General features: G+C 38.3%; 1 protein-coding gene across 3 annotated transcripts in view; it reads right to left on the bottom strand.

Moving 5' to 3' along the window:
• cps1 (carbamoyl-phosphate synthase 1, mitochondrial) overlaps positions 1-21766 on the bottom strand; it is a 53689-nt gene that overhangs the window by 23960 nt on the left and 7963 nt on the right. For all 3 annotated transcript variants that reach the window (XM_082174548.1, XM_082174549.1, XM_082174550.1), the window contains exons 18-27: positions 21194-21404; positions 19969-20167; positions 19588-19764; positions 16722-16840; positions 14376-14517; positions 14213-14278; positions 13731-13794; positions 13402-13583; positions 4995-5189; positions 1408-1475 (exon numbers count right to left, since the gene is read on the bottom strand). In XM_082174548.1, coding sequence (XP_082030674.1) covers positions 1408-1475; positions 4995-5189; positions 13402-13583; positions 13731-13794; positions 14213-14278; positions 14376-14517; positions 16722-16840; positions 19588-19764; positions 19969-20167; positions 21194-21404 — 1423 coding nt within the window. The remainder of the gene's footprint in view (positions 1-1407; positions 1476-4994; positions 5190-13401; positions 13584-13730; positions 13795-14212; positions 14279-14375; positions 14518-16721; positions 16841-19587; positions 19765-19968; positions 20168-21193; positions 21405-21766) is intronic.

Below are 21766 nucleotides of genomic sequence, written 5' to 3'. Positions count from 1 at the left end.
GCAATATAATGATGCCAAACCACAGTTGGCACCTCAGAAACACAGAGCAGGACTCAAAAAACAGCTCTTAACCAAGCAGCTAAGCAGTGACGGATTCACATGGAGCAATAAATATTCAAACGAATTTAAATAAGTAAAAAATCTTGTTTTTGGCAGTTGGATTTCTTAAAAACTAAAAGCAAATCACTGTTACTGCAAGAGACTCTACTGTATGTGGCTGTTGGTTACATACAACAATATAAAGATTTTACAGTGATGAATGGATGTGCTAAAGCACTTTACTTTCATTCAGCTTCAGTTTCATGTTGTGAATCTGGTTACAAAAAAAAAAGACTGAAATTTGTGCTCTACACCTTCCACTGATAACTATTAGCTTCACACTTGGCACAGTGCCAGTCTCTGTGACTGATATGGTTCCCTGAAAAAACTCTTAACTGGTCTCTAAACAGTCCATGACATTTGAGGCAACATCTAATGAGAACAAATAGAAACTCCACTGATGAAAGTGCTTTTATGATTGAGACATGTTCTGGGTAATGGTAAAAAGGCAACATAACCTGCTATTTCTTTGTGCCCTTCTTGCTGCACAGACTCGATTTGAAAGGAAAGTAATTTTTCCATTGAGGCACTCAAAATAGATGCCTGCTGTCTGATTATTGCAAATTAGCTGTTCGAGTCCTGTCAATCTGGATTCTTACAATGCGGTTGAATGCATTTTATCCAGTATTTTTCAGGCAGTCATTGAGAAAAGACTGGAGTGAAATTTCTCTGCTCTTGACAAATCAACAGGTCACATGTATGCTGTGATTTATTTTTAATTTTTGGGGGGGTGAAGCAAGAATTTCAGAATATTCCCTCAGGTCTTTTCCATACAATGACAATTTATAGTGGCTAAAAGGGACCATCTGAGAGCTTTATGAGAGGGACATATGTATTATTATTACTATTAGTAGTAGTAGTATTATTAATTAAAGACATAAAATCACTGAAATTGAAAACTGGATCAGCAAATCGCTCTTTTGAGCTGATTTTCACATAAACACAGTTGAACTGGTTTGCAAATCAGAGTGAATGATTCATTCACCAATCTGACTGCAGTAGTTTGAGTTAACAGATAACTAGAGGGAAAGATTAGTAGTGAAATGTGACTAAAATTTAGTTCTTTTTGCCATACAGATATTTATCATACAGAAGAGTGAAATTCATATACAGGTTTGAAACGACATGAGGGTGAGTAAATAATGACAAAACTTTGGGTGAACAACTCCTTTAAGTGAAAAAAATCTTTAACCAAAATGCTCTGCCAAAGAGATATACTGTACAAAAGCATCACATGGGAAATCCATTCCAAAACTGATCGTCCGTACTGTGCTTGTGTCTTGAATTCATCGTTCCCCTTGTACTCACCTAAGAACATAGGATGGTCGCAGGAGGCAAGGGTAGCCAACATTACTGGCAAAAGAAACAGCCTCTTCCTGAAAAATAAAGAAAGTTAGATATCCCTTTGCAATCAGCTGCACGGAATCAAATAGTCTGTGTTTCAGATGAGGTCAGGGTTCTTCTGCCCTTTTCTCCATTTGAGTCCCAGGCTGTGGGCAAAGGGCCAGACAATTACCGCTGACCACATCTATTCACCTTACTTTTAATGCTTTGTGAACTGGCTACTTCACATTGAAAAAATTTAAGCTAAAACATCCCTCTACCTGAATAAACCATTATTAGCAAGTTATCTTTTGCAGATCGCATTGGATGAGATTCTGCCTAACTAGAGCTACAAATGCACACAGTAAAGCTTTATATCACGGTTCCTCAAATCCGGTCCTGGAGGGCCAAGCTAGTCAAGGTCTTTAGAGTTACTAGAAAATTGCAGGTAGTTCATCATGGTTTGAGCTAAACTCTGCAGGACAGTGGCCCTCCAGGGCTGGATTTGAGGAACCCTGCTTTATATTGTACAAATGGATACTTGGATGTTAATCTTCAATAAACCAGAGGAGAGCACATCTAAGTTTCCAACTGAGTTCTACAGTAGAAGGGTAGATCAAGTAAAAAATCACTTTAATTTCCGTCTGTACATCACATAAAGCTATAGAGTGCTGCAGAGATGACATATTTCTGTTTGCATCACCCTGGTTCCTTTGATAAAAAGTCAACGGGATTTTTCCATTGGGTTTTGAATATTGCAGAAAATAAACTCTGTGACCAACAAAAGTTTAATTATTAAATGTTTAGTTCATTTAGATAATTTCCATAAATTGAGCGTCAGCGTCAGTTCTGGCAGGCCAGGTAGTCAAGACGCTGCTAATGCTGTTTGCTAACAACACTGTCCCGTCAGCTGATCTGCTCCAGCTGAGCTGTATTAGCTCGTTAACTCCCCTCGCTGCTCAATGGCCAAAGCTCAAACAAGGCGCCCTATTTAAAGCATATTCAGTTTGCTCATACATGCTTGCTGCTCGCTTCTGCTGATCTGTACGCTGGTAAAAAGCTGTTTAATTCCTTCATCTAGCTTGTTTCTCAGAAGGTGGCTTAGTCATCCCTTCATAGCGCTTACACTGTAGACTGTCAAGACAGTTCAAAGACAGATAATTCTAGGTAACAGCATGTTTTAGCTATTGTGGTCTTGAATAGTCATTTCAGTAATTAATTAATAATTTTTACCATAATATAATTGCTAAATTAGGGTGGCTCAGACGACACCGTTCGAGACACTCAATTTCTGTTTTGGGGGGGATAGCTCATCTAGTCAAAACAATGTGAGAGCCCTTATGCTGCTGCTGCATCCCCTCATGCTGATAATCCTGTCCCTATATGCTGCTGCTATCTCCTCATACTGCTGCTGTCCCCTGACTTCTGCTAATTCATGAATGGTCAGGGGACTCATCTGATCAGAACATACTGCTGCTGCTGTCCCCTGATTCTGCTAACTCATGGGTGGTCAGGACTCATCTGATTATAACATATTGCAAATTATCCGTGTATATTTGTAGATTACTAAGTATATAAATTGTTAAAATAAAATCATCCTCTGTATCTCAGAGGATTGCCAGGTGTGGTTTTGTTTGGGGGGATATTTTAGCTCTCACAGTCCTAAACTGTGTGAGCGTCCCCTAATGCTGCTGCTGCTGTCCTCTGACTCTCTGCTATTTCATGGTGCTCATGAAAGGTCAGAGGACTCCCTGAACAGAGCCATACCGCCAAATTTCAATTCAGGAACATCAACCTGTTTGCAATCTATTCAATCTAATTCTTAAATATTTTTATTGTCTGTGTTCTTGACTTAATGGACCTGACAGAAATTGAGCGTCAGCGTCAGTTCTGGCAGGCCAGGTAGTCAAGACGCTGCTAATGCTGTTTGCTAACAACACTGTCCCGTCAGCTGATCTGCTCCAGCTGAGCTGTATTAGCTCGTTAACTCCCCTCGCAGCTCAATGGCCAAAGCTCAAACAAGGCGCCCTATTTAAAGTATATTCAGTTTGCTCATACATGCTTGCTGCTCGCTTCTGCTGCCCGCCACCTCCCCAGCTCCTCCTTATGCTAACGTGGCATTTGCTTATGTCATGTTGCCTGCTCTGTTCACAGGGGGATATTTTAGCTCTCACAGTCCTAAACTGTGTGAGCGTCCCCTAATGCTGCTGCTGCTGTCCTCTGACTCTCTGCTATTTCATGGTGCTCATGAAAGGTCAGAGGACTCCCTGAACAGAGCCATACCGCCAAATTTCAATTCAGGAACATCAACCTGTTTGCAATCTATTCAATCTAATTCTTAAATATTTTTATTGTCTGTGTTCTTGACTTAATGGACCTGACAGAAATGAACAAAACTTTTATCATTTTAAAGCCTAAATGCAATCAACAAAAGTAAAAAGCGAAATGTAGGCTATAAACGAACTACACTGCGAAAGAAAATTTTAATATCACCACCAAGCTTCAGACAACTCTTTTAATCTCAGTTTGAGTTTAAATAGTTTGCAAGAATGTGAATATAAACAATGGAGGCTAAAAAAAAAAAGCAGAGTAGTGAGTAGCCACTTGTTAGCGAACAGCCTTTTTCAAGACACATTAACGCTTAAAAATATCACGAGTGAAGTATTACTGATATATTTTAGGTTGTAGAATAAAACGTGAAAATATCTTGAGCTTGTGTTAACCACAGACCTTATTTCAAGTATTTAATCAATCAAATTTGAACTAGAACTGTAAAGGTTTGGAACGACACAACAATGACTAAATGCTGACCGAAATTTCATTTTTGGTGAACTAGCTCTTTAACTAAGCAGAAAATGCTGTGTGACATAAGGAAGCAACTGTATCCTCTATCTTCACCTTTCCTAAGCACTGCTCTTCTAGCCAGAAACAACACACTGAGTGAACCACAGAATCCCAAAAGATTCTGCTGATCTCTACTGCCTTTCTAGCTTGTTTCAACAATGGTGAGACCATTAAAATGCTAGATGTACCCTAAGCAGTGAGACGGAAACCAACGGAGGGTGAGTGGGCAGCGCCATGGGGCAGAATGCCCTCTCTCTCTCCCCCTTCATCACAGACTTCAGCTCTTCGCTTCCATGGCCCGCGGCAAGAAGGCTGGGTGTAGCTAACGGACGAGCGAGCAGGCTTCCAGTCAACATGTTTCAGCACTTCTTAAGTTTGCTGTTTGAAAGCACTCTGACACCTCTGGAGTATTTGAAGTGAATGCAGCATTTGTAAAAGTGAAAAGTCTAGAAAATGTAACTATATTGGGAAGACGTCTGTGCGGCCATTCGGGTGGGCGATTTCTTGAAAGCCTGGGATGAATGATTAACTAAACAAGAAAATGCATAAGTAAAGCGGGTGGTGTTCACTATAACTGCAAAATCACATCCATATTACTCAGCTGACCTAAATTAACAAACTGGAACATGATGTGCATTATCAAGATTATGGCACATAAAATAATTATTCAGTTGATCAATTAAATGCATTTGAAATTAAGAACAGATAACAAGTAAAACTGGCCTTACCAGCGAGCTGAGAGCCCTCCACGGGGCCTGGCCTACACCAAGATCATCCAGTATGGAAGAGAATACAGATCTCTCTTCTGCACGATCGATTTGAGGAGGGCTGGTTCCCAGAATCTTCACCCCGTTCAGATGCAGGGGCATGGCCAGATTATTGGGGATCTGCCCACCCACAGATACTATACAGCCTGTGCAGCCCTGTGGAGGGATGGAAAGTCTCTGCAGTCTTAGTCTTGCATGAAACACTACTGACTATCAGGATCAACTCTGATCCACACTGCAGTTTATTATTGTCAGGATAAGAAGAAATGCCTGGTCTACATGTAAAGGGACCATAAAGTAAATAATAGAGAGGCATAGGAGGGAGAAGAAAAAAAAACAATTAAAAGTGTAGTCTGTGAACAAGATTCATGTTTTCGAAAGAACTCTCTTGCTCACCAAGCCTGCATTTATTTGATTAAAAAAAAATACAGTAAACATAGCAATATTGTGACATATTATTCACATTTTTTTAAATAATTTTCTAAATGAATATTTGTAATTTATTCCTGAGATGCAAAGCTGAATTTTCAGAATCCATTACTCCAGTCTTCAATGTCACAAGAAAAGAAATCATTCTAATATGCCGCTTTGATGGTCATTTTAAGAAACATTTATTTGTATTATTGCAGTTGAAAACAGCTGTGCAGTGCAGCTTTGTTTCAGAATGATTTTATACAGTATATAGAAACTTCAAAAGAAGAGCATTTATTTTGCAGCAACGTAAAGGACTTTACTGTTTACAAAATATCTTACTAACCCCAAACTTTTGAATTGCAACACATAGATGCTAATCCACCAATAATAATGAAAAATAACTATTTAGACAACATTACAGCTCAAATAATGTGCCTCATTCACTAATAATTGCGTGGATTATTTATATTTATACTTGCAGGAGAACTTCTGATGGAAAATTTCCACCTAATTAAAGGGTTAGTTCACCCAAAAATGAAAATTCTGTCAGTAATTACTCACCCTCATGTTGTTCCAACCGCGTAAGACCTTCGTTCATCTTCGGAACACAAATTACGATTTTTTTGATGAAATCTGAGAGCTGATCACTTCTCTGCTAGGTGACCGAAACTTGCTGGCCCAGAGAAGTTATTAAAGAGATCGTTAATATAGTCCAAGTGACTACAGTGGCTCAATCTTAAGTTTATCAAGCGACGAGAATACTTTTTGTGCGCAAAAACAAACAAAAATAACGACTTTATTCCACAATTTATTTCCTTCTCTCTAGGCCTCTAGTTGGTTCACGTAGTGTTTTAGCGCAGCGTGTCTGTGTTATACGTCACCACGTAGGCTCACTATTGGCCGACGCTGGTCATGTGTGTGATGCGTGATGACGTATAACACAGACGCGCAGCGCAAAAACACTACGTGAACCAACTAGAGGCCCAGAGAGAAGGAAATGAATTGTGGAATAAAGTCGTTGTTTTTGTTTGTTTTTGCGCACAAAAAGTATTCTCGTCGCTTGATATACTTAAGATTGAGCCACTGTAGTCACTTGGACTATATTAACAATCTCTTTAATAACTTTTCTGGGCCAGCAAGTTTCGGTCACCTAGCAGCCTATGGAGAAGTGATCCAGCACTCAGATTTCATCAAAAATATCTTAATTTGTGTCCCGAAGATGAACGAAGGTCTTACGGGGTTGGAACAACATGAGGGTGAGTAATTACTGACAGAATTTTCATTTTTGGGTGAACTAACCCTTTAATAACATGCGCGTACATACAATGATTTGTTCTTAACCTCATTCGAACATTAATGAATTTGGAGTATTCTAAAAGAGCGAACGCGTTCCCGAGGTTAGTAACTTGCATAAAACACACCAAAACCATGTCCAAATAAGGGCTTTCCGCACATTCTTTCCTTTCACCGCTCTCAGCAAACATGACCCTCTCTAAAAACGTGCTCTCAGCAACAAGATCCTCAATCAATGCCAAGTGTGCCATGCTCAAAACTTAATACAGACCTCTGATTAGCTAGCTGCAGCCTGCACATATGCAAATCTGCATCTTGATGCAGAGGAAACTCGCAGTGCTGATGAAATGTATTTAAGATGAAATATGTATACATAAAATTTCATTTGAAATGCGTTCATTACGCAACCCAGGTTATGTGATTTTTGCATACAAGTTTGTTTAAAATATTGCAAATAAAAAATAAAAAAAATTAAACATTGATTCAAGTTATTGATGAATCATTATTTGTTTGTGAAAACATTCTTACGCATATTTCACAGACAAATGTGTGTGTATGCACGGTTAGTGAATGAGGCCCAATGTTTTTACTGCCTAATTAATATGCTTTAACAAAAAAACAAGCCTCACGTTTCTGCTTTCATTGTGTGTGCACTTTAAATGCACTTCCTTTTCTGTTTTACTGAGAAACAAATCTAAATTACTGACAAAATACACCATGACAAAATTAAATGTAAACGACCCAAAACATTCTTTCGAGTACACAAAAATCTGTAAAATGACAAGTGCATTTTACAATTAGTTTTGACTCTACAATTTAACATGACATATTGTATCTGTCCAAGATCAAAGACTACAAATTCTGATGCTTATGAACTCAATAATGCTTGGTTCATCCCATAATATGACAGAAAGTTTGTTTTAAGCAAAAAAAATTTCTAATCAAAGCACTGATCTGACAGTATGACATTACATTAATTAATATAATCATTGCTCATTCTTTGCATGAATTCACAATCATTTTCTGTTCTACTCTTTATAGGCATTACTCAATCTAGACTCCTATCCACTGATGTTTTCTCTCTCCCCTTCTTGTTGTTTCAGAGATGAGCTGTGGTCCCAGAAGCTGACCCTGGGACATGACATGGCATTACTTTACGCTCTGATACCTTCTATTAGAAGGTTAGAAGGTATTAGAAGGTATACCCTCTTCATATACCCTCTAATCTCATTCGTTGCATTCCTATGGCAACCACATGTGTGCCCACTTCACAATACATATGTCAGCTCCGCATTTCCCTCCAGGTTTCTCAGAGCATGTTAACGTGATGGTAATAAACCGCTACACAGTACCTGGCAATTTATTACAACCTCTGAGCAAAACAACAAACACTTGATCAACCCAAGCTTCTATCACTTTAACTAGCTTATAATGTGTCTGAATGGAAATGTCAATGGCTGTTAGAGATTTTGCATCATCAGTGGAGATTTGAGTGGCTCTATCTCTATAAAAGGAAATAGAAATGAGCTCACCAAGAACTGCTTAGATGCTCAGAGGCATTTCGTGGTTAGTCTCTTGAGATAATGGCATCTAGTAGGACCAGAGATGTATAAACACGGCAATCATTTTCTCTATAGAGAATATTCCAGCAATAAAATCTCAGAAGTTGTTAAGTGATGCCTCTGGTATATGATTCTGTAGCTACTAATCAGTGTGATTTCAACTTCTTTAAAAAAAAAAAAAAAAAAGGTCAACACAGACAGCAGAGACTAGATTTATGCTCTCATAGCAAACTAGTGTGAGAAGAGTCAGCCCAAGGCTCCAAAATAACAAGAAACAATTTCACGAGTTCACACTTACATCATATTAAACAGAGTAAAGATTATGCGTATTTGGCGTGCTGTCCTGGGGAGGGGCTCTGGGCTCGCCTGAACCAAGAGTATTCCCCCTCGTTGTTGTAAGAATAGTTAGGGCTAGAAGTGAGGAGATGGGGTGGTGGAGGGATGCTGTTAAAGCGTCAATGAACGGAGGTAAGTTTGCTATATATATGAAAGTCCACACCAAGGTCCGAACCAAAGTTCATGTTTTGATACATTGTATACATTCGTTTAGTTTTGGTTTGGTTTCACATTGCAATTATGCGAGTGCACTAAAGAACTTTACATAGGCTGCATCTTGACATTGATTGGTTGTATACGGACGTGTGTCTGACGTCAACGTGTTGCCAATTCGGCAGGTAACTTTGACAAGAATGAATGAACAGAACAGGCGCATATCGTTGCCACTTGCCACTATACTTTTATTATTATGGCATTACTACCAGCAGCACCAACTATACTGGAGGCTACTTCAAATTCGCCAAATGATCGTCCTCGTTGTGCGAACATTTTATCGTCGCCGGCAGGACGTGTGTGTGTGAATCAGCTGGAAGAAACACTCTGGGCAGGACTGACAGATCTGCATATAAATATTCTTCTTCAGTTGTTTAGGCTACGCGGGAACCACCGGAACTTCCTGTAAATGGTCTGCAAGTCCGAACAATACAGTAAATGCTTTCACACTAGAAACGAACCAAACCTTTGTTCAGTTTGATCCGGACCGAGACTACCTCTTTTCATCAGACCAAATTTCGTCTGTTTGGTCCGGACCGTTGTCCGGGGGAGGTTTCACACCTGTAATTTTGATTCGGATCAAACTGAAAAGTCAGAAAATCCGGACCAAACTAGGTAGGTGTGAAATGGCCCGTGACGATTTCTCGTTGAGTGTAAAGCTGTCTCACGATATCGCCATTACGGAGCCTGGCTAGGGTTGCACCAGCCGTTCGTAACTTCTTTCTTAAATTGGAACGTAAAGTCCATACTAGAGGCTTAGTAACTACTAGCTAGTTTGTAACTAACTATAACAATATTATGCGACTACGCATTACTTTACGGAGAGCTTACGACCTACTAGCTACGTTCTGCCTTACGAACAAATGGTGCAACGGAATAAAGTTCAGAGTTAGTTACAAACTAGCTAGTAGTTACTAAGCCTCTAGTGTGGACTTTACATTCCAATTTAAGAAAGAACTTACGAACGGCTGGTGCAACCCTACCCTGGTGCAACCGGCCACTGAGGGTGAAATTAGCATAGAATATTCCACCGCCACATTCACATTGCATTAACGTGCTCACCACGGCAACGCCTCCACTGTCTGTCGTTTTGCTGCTTTTAGAAAAAATAAAAACCATTATAAACTATTTAAACATCTGTTTTGCTCATCCAGCACGAGTTGCAGTCGCACACAGTGCAGCACGAATCACAGTTCACTGATCACGTGACGATGGCGGAGGATTCGTTGCACAACAGAGCCTAAACTTCTGATAAATGCCTTATCTTGTGGAATGCATACTCAGCACTGCCTTTCCCTACACACGGAGTACATGTGATCGCGTGTATATCACATGTGATATATATATATACACTCACCTAAAGGATTATTAGGAACACCTGTTCAATTTCTCATTAATGCAATTATCTAATCAACCAATCACATGGCAGTTGCTTCAATGCATTTAGGGGTGTGGTCCTGGTCAAGACAATCTCCTGAACTCCAAACTGAATGTCAGAATGGGAAAGAAAGGTGATTTAAGCAATTTTGAGCGTGGCATGGTTGTTGGTGCCAGACGGGCCAGTCTGAGTATTTCACAATCTGCTCAGTTACTGGGATTTTCACGCACAACCATTTCTAGGGTTTACAAAGAATGGTGTGAAAAGGGAAAAACATCCAGTATGCGGCAGTCCTGTGGGCGAAAATGCCTTGTTGATGCTAGAGGTCAGAGGAGAATGGGCCGACTGATTCAAGCTGATAGAAGAGCAACTTTGACTGAAATAACCTCTCGTTACAACCGAGGTATGCAGCAAAAGCATTTGTGAAGCCACAACACGCACAACCTTGAGGCGGATGGGCTACAACAGCAGAAGACCCCACCGGGTACCACTCATCTCCACTACAAATAGGAAAAAGAGGCTACAATTTGCACAAGCTCACCAAAATTGGACAGTTGAAGACTGGAAAAATGTTGCCTGGTCTGATGAGTCTCGATTTCTGTTGAGACATTCAGATGGTAGAGTCAGAATTTGGCGTAAACAGAATGAGAACATGGATCCATCATGCCTTGTTACCACCTGTGCAGGCTGGTGGTGGTGGTGTAATGGTGTGGGGGATGTTTTCTTGGCCCTTTAGTGCCAATTGGGCATCGTTTAAATGCCACAGCCTACCTGAGCATTGTTTCTGACCATGTCCATCCCTTTATGACCACCATGTACCCATCCTCTGATGGCTACTTCCAGCAGGATAATGCACCATGTCACAAAGACAAAAAAATCATTTCAAATTGGTTTCTTGAACATGACAATGAGTTCACTGTACTAAAATGGCCCCCACAGTCACCAGATCTCAACCCAATAGAGCATCTTTGGGATGTGGTGGAACGGGAGCTTCGTGCCCTGGATGTGCATCCCACAAATCTCCATCAACTGCAAGATGCTATCCTATCAATATGGGCCAACATTTCTAAAGAATGCTTTCAGCACCTTGTTGAATCAATGCCACGTAGAATTAAGGCAGTTCTGAAGGCGAAAGGGGGTCAAACACAGTATTAGTATGGTGTTCCTAATAATCCTTTAGGTGAGTGTAGATAGATAGATACACACACACACAATTACAATTTATTTCACACACTTAAAGCATTATATTGCATATCAAAATTTTCAACAAGAAATCGCATATCACATTTTTCTTCAATAACATGCAGCCCTTAAAATCCTTGAAAGTCAATAGCTGCATTTGTATTAATGTTATTAACACTATTATCTATCAAATTGTATTTCTGAATCATACTAGTATTTACTGCAGGAATTGTATGGTGATATGCTATTCTGAACATAACGTGTCTATTTGTCTTCTTTTTTTTTTTTGTTGCTTTTTTTTTGCTTAGAATCAAATGCTGTATGTTTGTGATTCTTTTTGAAATGCCTATGGAGAAAATGAATGGGAAAAACAATTTCAAGAACCAATGCAGCTGAAAACATGGGCCATCATTGCATCATCTCTTTTTCGAAATGTGATGACACTTTAAAATACCATCCCAGACATTAAAGAATTCATATGCACTGGAAACACATGATCTTGTTTGTATAGCACACTGTGCATAAGCTGTGCACTGTGGTGTTAGTCTTGCTGTGATATTCATATTAAGACCATTGGCCCAGTCGGCTCTTGTCTACGGTCACACATTGCTACACATCAAAGAAGAAAATGAGGAATTGTTCGCACTCTACAGACAGTCTGTTGCCGTTTTTTATGGAAGACATTGCTACTTTTTCCACAGCAAGCATAATGGGGATAAAGTAACACATTTACTCGTATATACTTTCAGACACAAGATAACAGATGAGTTTGAAACATTGTATTAAGCAGGTTCTTTCTTATAAGGCAGGGAATAAAATGGAAGAAATTCTATTTCCACAGTTTGAAGATGGAAGCATACAACCTGATAACAAGATATCAGACTTCTTTTTTGGGATATAAGGATGGTGAACAAAAACAGGTTCAGTATAATATGAATGAATTTGCTTCATAGTAAGCTTAAAAAATGTCTGTAAAGCATTTTTACAGTATCTTTCCCCACAATAATGTCAAAAGAGATGCAATTGCTACGTCCACCAAACCAGTGCTGTTATGTTTACTAAAATAGTATTCAAACTTGTACTATTAAAAAATGTTTTCAGAACTGAAATAAAATGATGAAAAACATATTTATTTCAGTTAATGGCTCTGTCCCAAATGACACACTTCATGGGTACTTTCGGTCTTGTGCCATTGTAAGTCCACAAAACCGAAAGTGGACATGAAGTGTGTCATTTGGGACAGGGCCATTAACTGAAATAAACTGAAAAGTACTAGAATTACTGTGAAAACTCAAATTAGAAATATTTTTAAATATTTTAAAATATATTTTAAAAAAACGAATAAAAATTATAAAAGCACATACTAAAATTACTAAAACTTAAACTGAAATTAAAAAGAAAAGAAAAGCCAATTCAAAATATTAATCAATACCATAATAGTATATAAATAATGCTAAAATAGCACCGCACCAAACTCGGCACAGTCCTTCAGTCCGTTCTGACTTTTTTTTAATCGTTTTACCATTCTGTACAATCATATATATCCCCAAACAAATCCAACTAATCTATCTAATATCCCTTCATGAAAAATAGATTTTAAAGAACTCAAACAACACAATGGAGATTTAACCATGAAACTTTCTTAAACAGAGCTTTGTCAAGCAGTGCAAGCTAGCACAAATGTCTTGACAAAGTTTCCTTTTCTAGATGTTTTTTTTAATAAAATGCCAACAACCACAATGATTAAAGGCACATTTTAAATTAACTACATTTATTAGTAATAATAATCAAATACACTGACTTAGCCCATCAATAAGCTTTTTAAACGTGGCTCATCCAATCAGATCACCTATACACTTTATAATAAATGTTTGCACGGCATTTTCAGAAATCGGACCATATCATAACAAATGCCCTTGTCAAACATGAAAGTGAATCTTTTCAGTTACCCAAATGCACCAGATGCACGGACTGAACTTTGACCTCTCACCTCCTGCTGTGTGATGTCCAGGATGCGCTCCAGGGTTAACTCCTCAAAGTACAGACGGTCACACTCATCAAAGTCCGTACTGACCGTCTCCGGGTTATGGTTCACCACCACTGTACGCTTGCCCATCTGTCTGAGGGTACGAATGCTTGACACAGCACACCAGTCAAACTCCACACTGCTGCCTATGGGGCAGTAGAGCGAAACACTGCCCTGACCCACTTTTGCACTAATTGCTCATTAAAACTAATGATGACAATACATGAATGGATTGGTGTAAAGTGAAAACAAAAAAATCAAAGGATGATTAGGTAAAAAGGAATAGAGCTCACCAATGTGATATGGACCACAACCCACAATCATGATACCATGATCCTTAAAATCCAAGTCATGCTCCTGTTGAGAAGGACAAAAAAATGGGTGCTCCACCCATAAGCTCCAATATCCACAATTCATTTTATAATTTATTTTATTTAATTATTTGTATTACTTTGTACATTTTTATTTTCCATTTCAGGACATTTAGATTATTATTATTTATTTTTTAAATATTACTTTTATTTTCCCCTTCAATTTACGTATTTCTCTTTTTACTAAATTCACCTTATTTATTGTGCATTTTGATGCTCTAAGTTCTGTATGTGGTTTGGCGATATTGTAAAAAAGGCTGCTAAAGCTTTACCTTGTTATATAACGTTTCCTTTGTGTACTAAAATCATTTCGAAAAATTGTGCTACTGTGGAGAAGCCTAGACAAAATATTTCCTGGCACTTCAATAAAAGACCCTACATAATGTTTGGACAGACTGGTTTACCTGACCATGGTAAGTGCAATACAAGTAGTTGGTGGCTGCGGGGTATTCAGCAGCCAGTGTATCAATCTGAAAGTGAGCACAAAAGCCATTTATCATGAAGCCAGGTTTATCATAACCACTGGATCTCAATAATAAAAGGATATTTCTGCCAATAGGCTCAAACCTGTTTGACCCAAGGTCGGATGTTGTGGTTGAGCCTCAGCGCCCGAGCTTCTCCCTCTGAGATGTCCAGAGCCTGGCCAACCTGTCGGTCTGAGAAACCATCCCTCTTTGCCTTCAGAAGTAGATCTCTTGGCACTGTGGCACTGAGGGTTCAAACAGCATTAAGAAACTCAACATGACACAAATGCGCTGACACAAAGTTTTCAGAATGTTAACTATTTAATGTTGCTCTGTACTGCTTGGTTACATAGCGTTTTCTGAGCTGGTTTTTAAATATATTTTGGTAAATATAAGCAAAATAATTAAAGGGAAAATGTTTTTAGGATAAATAGCAAACCGTAGACCTTTGATCATCAGAGAGTTCAAGCTACAGTGTACATGGAAGGAAAGAAAATCTCCCTAAAAAAAAATTCTCGCTAAAGATGCTTATTTTTAAATCAATACAACGTTTGAACAAAGATCAAAGGGAAATGGAATCAAAACTTGCAGATTTTTCTTTCTTAACATTCATGTTTCATAAGCTCTGCATTGGCATAAAACAATTCAGATAATCAAAACATCTGTTACACTTTTTGATCTATATTAATGTGAAAAATAGTAGCTCTAAAAAATTTTTTAGCTATGTATACAGCAAGCCTTCAGTGCATATACTAGTCCTGGTTTAAATCTCGGTATATTAACAAAGCAAAGAGCATTAAAACCAGCATGAGACAGCAGGAGTGTGAGACGGTAGAGTCCCTATTGACAGAGACAACCAATCCTCACTATCCCACGCACCACATGTGAGACTTTACTTCATACTGCGCTTAAAGAGGTCAGCGCTCACCTGAAAGTAGCCTGGTGGTTAAAGATCAGGGGTAGTACAGGGGTTGTGAAAAGATGGTTCAAACTTTGATCTTTGAGTGCTTAACTACAGTTCATGCTCAAGGAAATGTGGCTATAACTCAAGATGCTGCTGTTCTTGAGCAATGTACTGTACTAACAAAAAGCAAAGTTTTTCCAGATTTGTGTCTCTAATAAAATAAAGATCTAGATGTTGGTTATTTTATTAGCCATCTTCTAAGTTTAAGTGAATTATTAGAATATGACAGAATAAGACCATTAAGATGTTTTACGTTGTGCCATTATTATTGTTTTATTACAGTTAAGCCTATTTTTCCTTACAAATTCTCATAATGCATCCAAAAGTTTTATTTTTGTAATTCTCATTAAATTCTCATTACTTTACTAACACATACTATATAAATAATAAACACACAATGGCCACTTTATTAGGTACACCTATTCAACTGCTGTTTAACACAAATATTTAATCAGCCAATCAGATGGCAGCAACTCAATTAATTTAGGGATGTAGACATGGTCAGGACTATCTACTGAAGTTCAAACTATGGAAGAAAGGTGATTTAAGTGACTTTGAACGTGGCATGGTTGTTGGTGCCAGACGGGATGGTCTGAGTATTTCTGAAACTGCTGATCTACTGGGATTTTCACACACAACCATCTCTGGGGTTTACAGAGAATTGTACGAAAAGAAGAAAATATCCAGTGAGCGGCAGGTCTGTGGGCAAAAATGCTGTGTTGATGCCAGAGGTCACAGGAGAATGACCAGACTGGTTTGAGCTGATAGAAAGGCATCAGTAACTCAAATAACCACTCATTACAACTAAGGTCTGCAGAAGAGCATCTCTGAGCCTAACACGTTGAACAGAAGCAGACGGGCTACAGCAGCAGCAGATCACACCGGGTGCCACTCCTGTCAGCTAAGAACAGGAAACTGAGGCTACAATGAGTTCACTATACTCAAATGTCATCCACAGTCACCAGATCTCAATCCATTAGAGAACCTTTGGGATGTGGTGGAACGGGAGATTCGCATCAGGGATGTGCAGCCGACAAATCAGCAGCAACTGCGTGATCGGATGCAATGCAACTATCATGTCGATATGGACCAAAATCTCTAAAAGAATGTTTCCAGCACCTTGTTAAATTTATGCCACAAGAATTAAGGCAGTTCTGAAGGCAAAAGGGGATCCAGAAGGTGTACCTAATAAAGTTAGTGAGTATGAATGTATAATTCCAGTAATTAATCCACTAATGAAAATTACTTTTTTGCATTCCAGTAATGAGAATATGTTGTGAGATTAGTTAATAATTTATCTGTTATATAATGTCACAATTTAAAAACAAAAATTTATAAAATAATTAAAATAAAAGGTGCTAAAAATTCAATTGTCAATTTATAGATAGATGACAGACAGATAGATCTATTTTTTATTAGATAGATTTATTTTTGTCTGTTAATATCAGTTATGAGCGTCCGAATGTGACTGTTAATCTCTCTCACCTTTTATACTGACCCAGGTGCTGCTCCATCTCAGTGATGTGCCTCAGTTTGTGCAGGAACCATTTGTCTATGGCAGTGAGGTCATGGATCTGATCAACTGTCACACCACTGTGCAAGGCCTTGAGAAACAAAACAATCAACATAATGTCTAAAATCAGCAGACGATACTATAAATGCCATGAACATAAACAGGCTTTTCTAATAAATGATGGAGATCTACAAGAAATTGTTGGGTCATTGTTAAATGAGAAATAATGGTTCTTGATTGTTGGCTGTTAGCCTGCAGTGTCCCTTGAATACAGAGCAGAGCCCAATGAGCTGTAACTCGCTGTTGCCGTAGTGCTGTGACGGGGATGGGGGTCCTGGCCAATCAGGACACAGCACTTAATAGCCTGTCTGCTTAATAGGAGGCATAACCTGCTCTGAATGAAATTATGTGCCTGGAGACTTACATCAAACTCTAGTGCCACAAAAGCGAGACCAACCTTGAGAGTTATTGATGACTCGTGTCTTGACAGGATTTGGCCTATTATTCCTTAATAAATCTGCCAGCATCGATGCGTTCATTTGACACTCACATAACACGTTTTTTGATGAGAAGTTGGTTGGTTTCTCTTTAGGCAGCCGGGTAATTTTCCTTTTTAATGAACGTCCATTTGATACAGAGCAGTTTTGTATCATCCTTTGCAATAATGACCGGCTGACTACAGTACTACATTACCCTAGTACTGCGCAGCTACTTACAAGACAAGTAAATAAACAGACACAAAACATTGATTTAAACTGAAACAGGAAAAGGAGAGGAAAGAGATCACCGAGAGCCGATATTTTTAATGGACATCATACAAAAATAATTGACCACATAATGAGCGGACTGACCAATCACAGTTAAAGGTGGGGTAGGTAATCCTGTTCAGAAACACTTTTTTTTATACTGGGTGAAATGGTCCTTCCATCCTGATAGTAGTCATTACATTATGTGTTTAGAAAAGGAATGAAAAAAATCAGACCTCTGTAGCAGCTGCAGGACAGTAAAAACTCTGACCAATCACTGCCATTCGGTGCGAATGTAAAGAACCAATCAGATGCCTTCATGTCTCGTGCCCGCCCCGAGCCCCACTGCGCGCGCTGCCCTGCGTGCACTCATCACATGTCACCGTTCCCGGAAATATTCAGCTCAAAGCACCTGCATATGCAGTCAGCGAAGGCAAACAAGGCAAAAACTACTTCCTCGGACCCTGCCCGCACTCTTGAACGACCTCCTCTGCTTCGCCCTCAACCCCGGACCTGTCCTCGAGCCGACGATGCGGTACTTGTCTCCAGACTCGGAGTGTACGTTAGTCTTCATTAGAGTCAACAATGTTTTCATCATGGAAACTCTTACATGCAAAACACCATATATGTTATGAATCTTACACGAAATTCATCTTCATCACAGTGTAACTGATGGTAATGGAAAAACGTGTATCAATGCAACCTGTTTTTAGTTTTGCCTTATAAATATAGCTCGTTACCGAATGAAACTTTACCATTATCGATATGCTAGCTTGATAGTGAGTACTAAAAGAAATCTTATTTGTTTATATTCATAGTGATAAAGTTAGGTATTTTATTACATGTGATTCTGACATGATGTCACTGTATGTACTGCGCTCCTTCCTCTCCACTCGTCTCAGGTAATAAATGCGTCTTGTTCCAGCCTGAGCGTTTGGCGTCGCGCGTTCATGTGTTTTGGGGGCGTGGCTTTGGAAGGAGCTCAGAAGGGAGGGGGTGGAGTGAATGGAAATAATGAGCTGTGTTTATTGCAGATTAAAAGGTCTACAGTCACTCGATTTTTAAATTTTCTTTTTCAGAGTACTTACATTTTAATTATGTATTGGTATATAAAGACAGTTTAAACAAATTTGGAATGTTTTTTTTTTAGAAAAATGATTACCTACCCTACCTTTAAGGATTCTATATAATAATTCTTTAAAACTAAGGTTTAGTTAAATAACCTATGGAAATATAGGTTGCTACCCTAACATTTATACACTGAATGTTTACAGAGAATATATTCAATTTCGATTTCCTACGGTAGTTTTTTTTTTTTTTTTTTTTGTCTTGAGAATCAACTCTGATAAATATATTATAGTTAACTTTTAAATCGGTTTCTAAAGTAAAATTTCATTTTTTTTTCTATAATTTTAGCAGAAGCAGGACACAGAATTGCATTATAAAATTATTAGATCATATACACTACCGTTCAAAAGTTTGGAGTTGGTAAGATTTTGTAATGTTTTTGAAAGAAGTCTCACCAATTTGATTTGATTTTATAAAAAAAAACAGTAAATAACAGTAATATAGTAAAATACATGTATTACAATTTAAAATAACTTTTTTATATGTGTTGAAATTTTTTATTTATTAGTAATTTATTTTCAGCATCATTACTCCAGTCTTCAGTGTCACATGATCCTTCAGAAACCATTCTAATATGCTGATTTGATGCTCAAGAAACATTTCTTTTTTATAATCAATGTTGAAAACAGTTGTGCTGTTTAATATTTTTGTAGAAACTATGACATTTTTTTTCCAGGACTCTTTGATTAATAGAAAGTTCAAAAGAATATCATTTGACATAAATTGACAAATCTTTTGCAACATTATACAAGTATTAATTAGTATTTTCAATTTAATGCATTATTTGCTGGATAAAAAATGGTATAACCTGGACACAAAGATTTAGGACTGATGTAAAAACTGTTGTCATAAACTCATAAATCATGAGTCTAAGTTAAACATGGCTGTCATATTGAGTTGAGCACAATCAGAATCTATCATCCAAGACTGTAATGCACATCTCTTAATGCTCTGAGTCACAAACCTGGGCAAGGGAGAAGATACGAGTACTTGAGGGCATGGAAAACTCTCGCTGCGTGTCATGCTGCTCTGCCCATGCTCTTTTCAGAGGCAGACGTGGTACAAAGCCGTCCACTGAGGGGTGGCACATTCGCAAAGCTTTCTGGATGCTCTCCTCGAAGGTTCGGCCAACTGCCATGACCTGTGAGGGGAGGAAATAAGAGGAAAGAATGGAGACGGGAGCCTTTTTTTTTGCCTATTTCAGTAAATCAACAGCACTGAATTAACTGTGATACAGACTTAAACGAAATTGGCAATAAAGAATTAAAATCCTAATTCGGTCTTGGATTAGTTTTAATCTGTGCTAGAAAGCAGCAGTGTTCGATTGCCATGACAACTGCGGCACCTCTCCAACACTCTTCATGGCACTGCCGATCTCCCGAGACATCCCTTGGAAGCGGTCCAGATCCCAGCGAGGGATTTTGGTGACAATGTAATCCAAACTGGGCTCAAAACAGGCCGTGGTCTGCTCCGATACTGCATTCTTTATGTCCGGCAGAGGAATGCCCAGAGCTAGTTTAGCAGCTACAAATGCTAGTGGGTACCTAATGAGAAAGGGTCAGAAAGCCGCCATGTCATTTAATGATTAACATTATCTACAATAATAGAACAATAGTAACTTATAATTATTTAAATTTCATCAGACTCTAAAATTACATCTTTTAAGATCTCAATTGTTTCTCCTAAACAGCAATGAAATTTTGCAGAAAGCAAATTGTGACTGAGACCCCAGTAATTTCACATGTGTCTCCTCTAGCATTTCAAAAAAATCTCAGCAGTGTCCCAAACCGTGTCCAGATTTGTCAATATAGCAAAGTCTGCAAAACTGCCAATGATCAAACTATTTAAGCTGTGATATCCATATATAACATCAATTCTCTTACTTCTCCTAATGAATTTAAGGAAAAACATCTGAGAAAGTTGATATTAATAAATTAAAATTACTTAATTTTTCCTATTGGAATATAGAAAATATTAATAAACCTAGACCATAACATGATTTAAATAACAATGCTTTCCAAAATTCCCTCCATAATGATTTTCCGAAGAAAAGAAAAAAAATAATAATAGCCCCACATGGTATTAAAACTATTTTTGCCTCTTCACACTAATCTTTTTATAAGACAACAAAATCTGTTCTGTTTATTCCACACAATTGTGGCATCAATGCTTTCAAAATATATAGATTCATTTCACACTGAACAGACAGAGTGGTGGGTGGGTGTTTTTTAGAGTCTGGCTCTCAACATACATAGAACTTTGGCTGCAGTCAGTTCTCAATATTTTGGTGACAAAAAAACTCAAAACTAAAGACAGTGTGAAACTGACACCTTCAGTTGATCACAGGGAAACGTCTGTTTCTCAGGTAAATTTGAACCAAGCCAAAGCAATTTACACTCTTAAATCCGTACCATACAGCATTAAATAAACTAAAATACAACACAGAGAGGTGCCTAAAGACATACGGTAACTGTGGCTATACGGTGGCTACCCATAAAGCAGCATTTATGCTTATATACTTTAAAAATATGGATGTATTATTACATAATTCTTTGGTGTGCAGATCTCACCCTGTAGCTTTGGACGCCAGTGCTGAGCTTCTGGAGAGGCGGGCATTCACCTCAATGATACAGTACTCCAGAGAGGACGGATTCAGGGCATACTGGATATTACACTCTCCCACAATGCCTAGATGACGCACCACCTTAATAGCGGTCTCTCTCAGCATGTGGTACTCCTCATTGGACAGAGTCTGGCTGGGTGCAACCACAATGGAGTCACCTTTGAGATGACCAGAAAGGGCTATTAACTGAAGCGCTTGAGGATTTTCAATGCATATGATGTGACTGGTGTTTAAATTAAAATGTCTTTAAGGTTTATGAATATGGACGTGTGTATGCTGGGGTCAATGACAAACAAGGACGTACAAGACTATGAGGAGAAAAAGTATTTTTAAAATCTAGTTCAACATCCATGTGACTACCAATTATTAAAAATGTAACCTTCAATTAAATTTCCATTCATTCATCCAATCATTTTCATTCTCAAAAACAGTTTGAAACCATTGAGGTAAAAAGTAATAGAATATTTTCCTTACACCCAGAATACATGCAAGTTTTGAAAATATTGATCATAGAAAATAA

The sequence above is a fragment of the Leuciscus leuciscus genome, assembly GCF_965113295.1.
Source record: "Leuciscus leuciscus genome assembly, chromosome: 7".
In the NCBI taxonomy this organism is placed as follows: Eukaryota; Metazoa; Chordata; class Actinopteri; order Cypriniformes; family Leuciscidae; genus Leuciscus; species Leuciscus leuciscus.
Note: the sequence above shows the minus strand (reverse complement) of the source record. Positions and strands in the feature narration are given on the sequence as shown.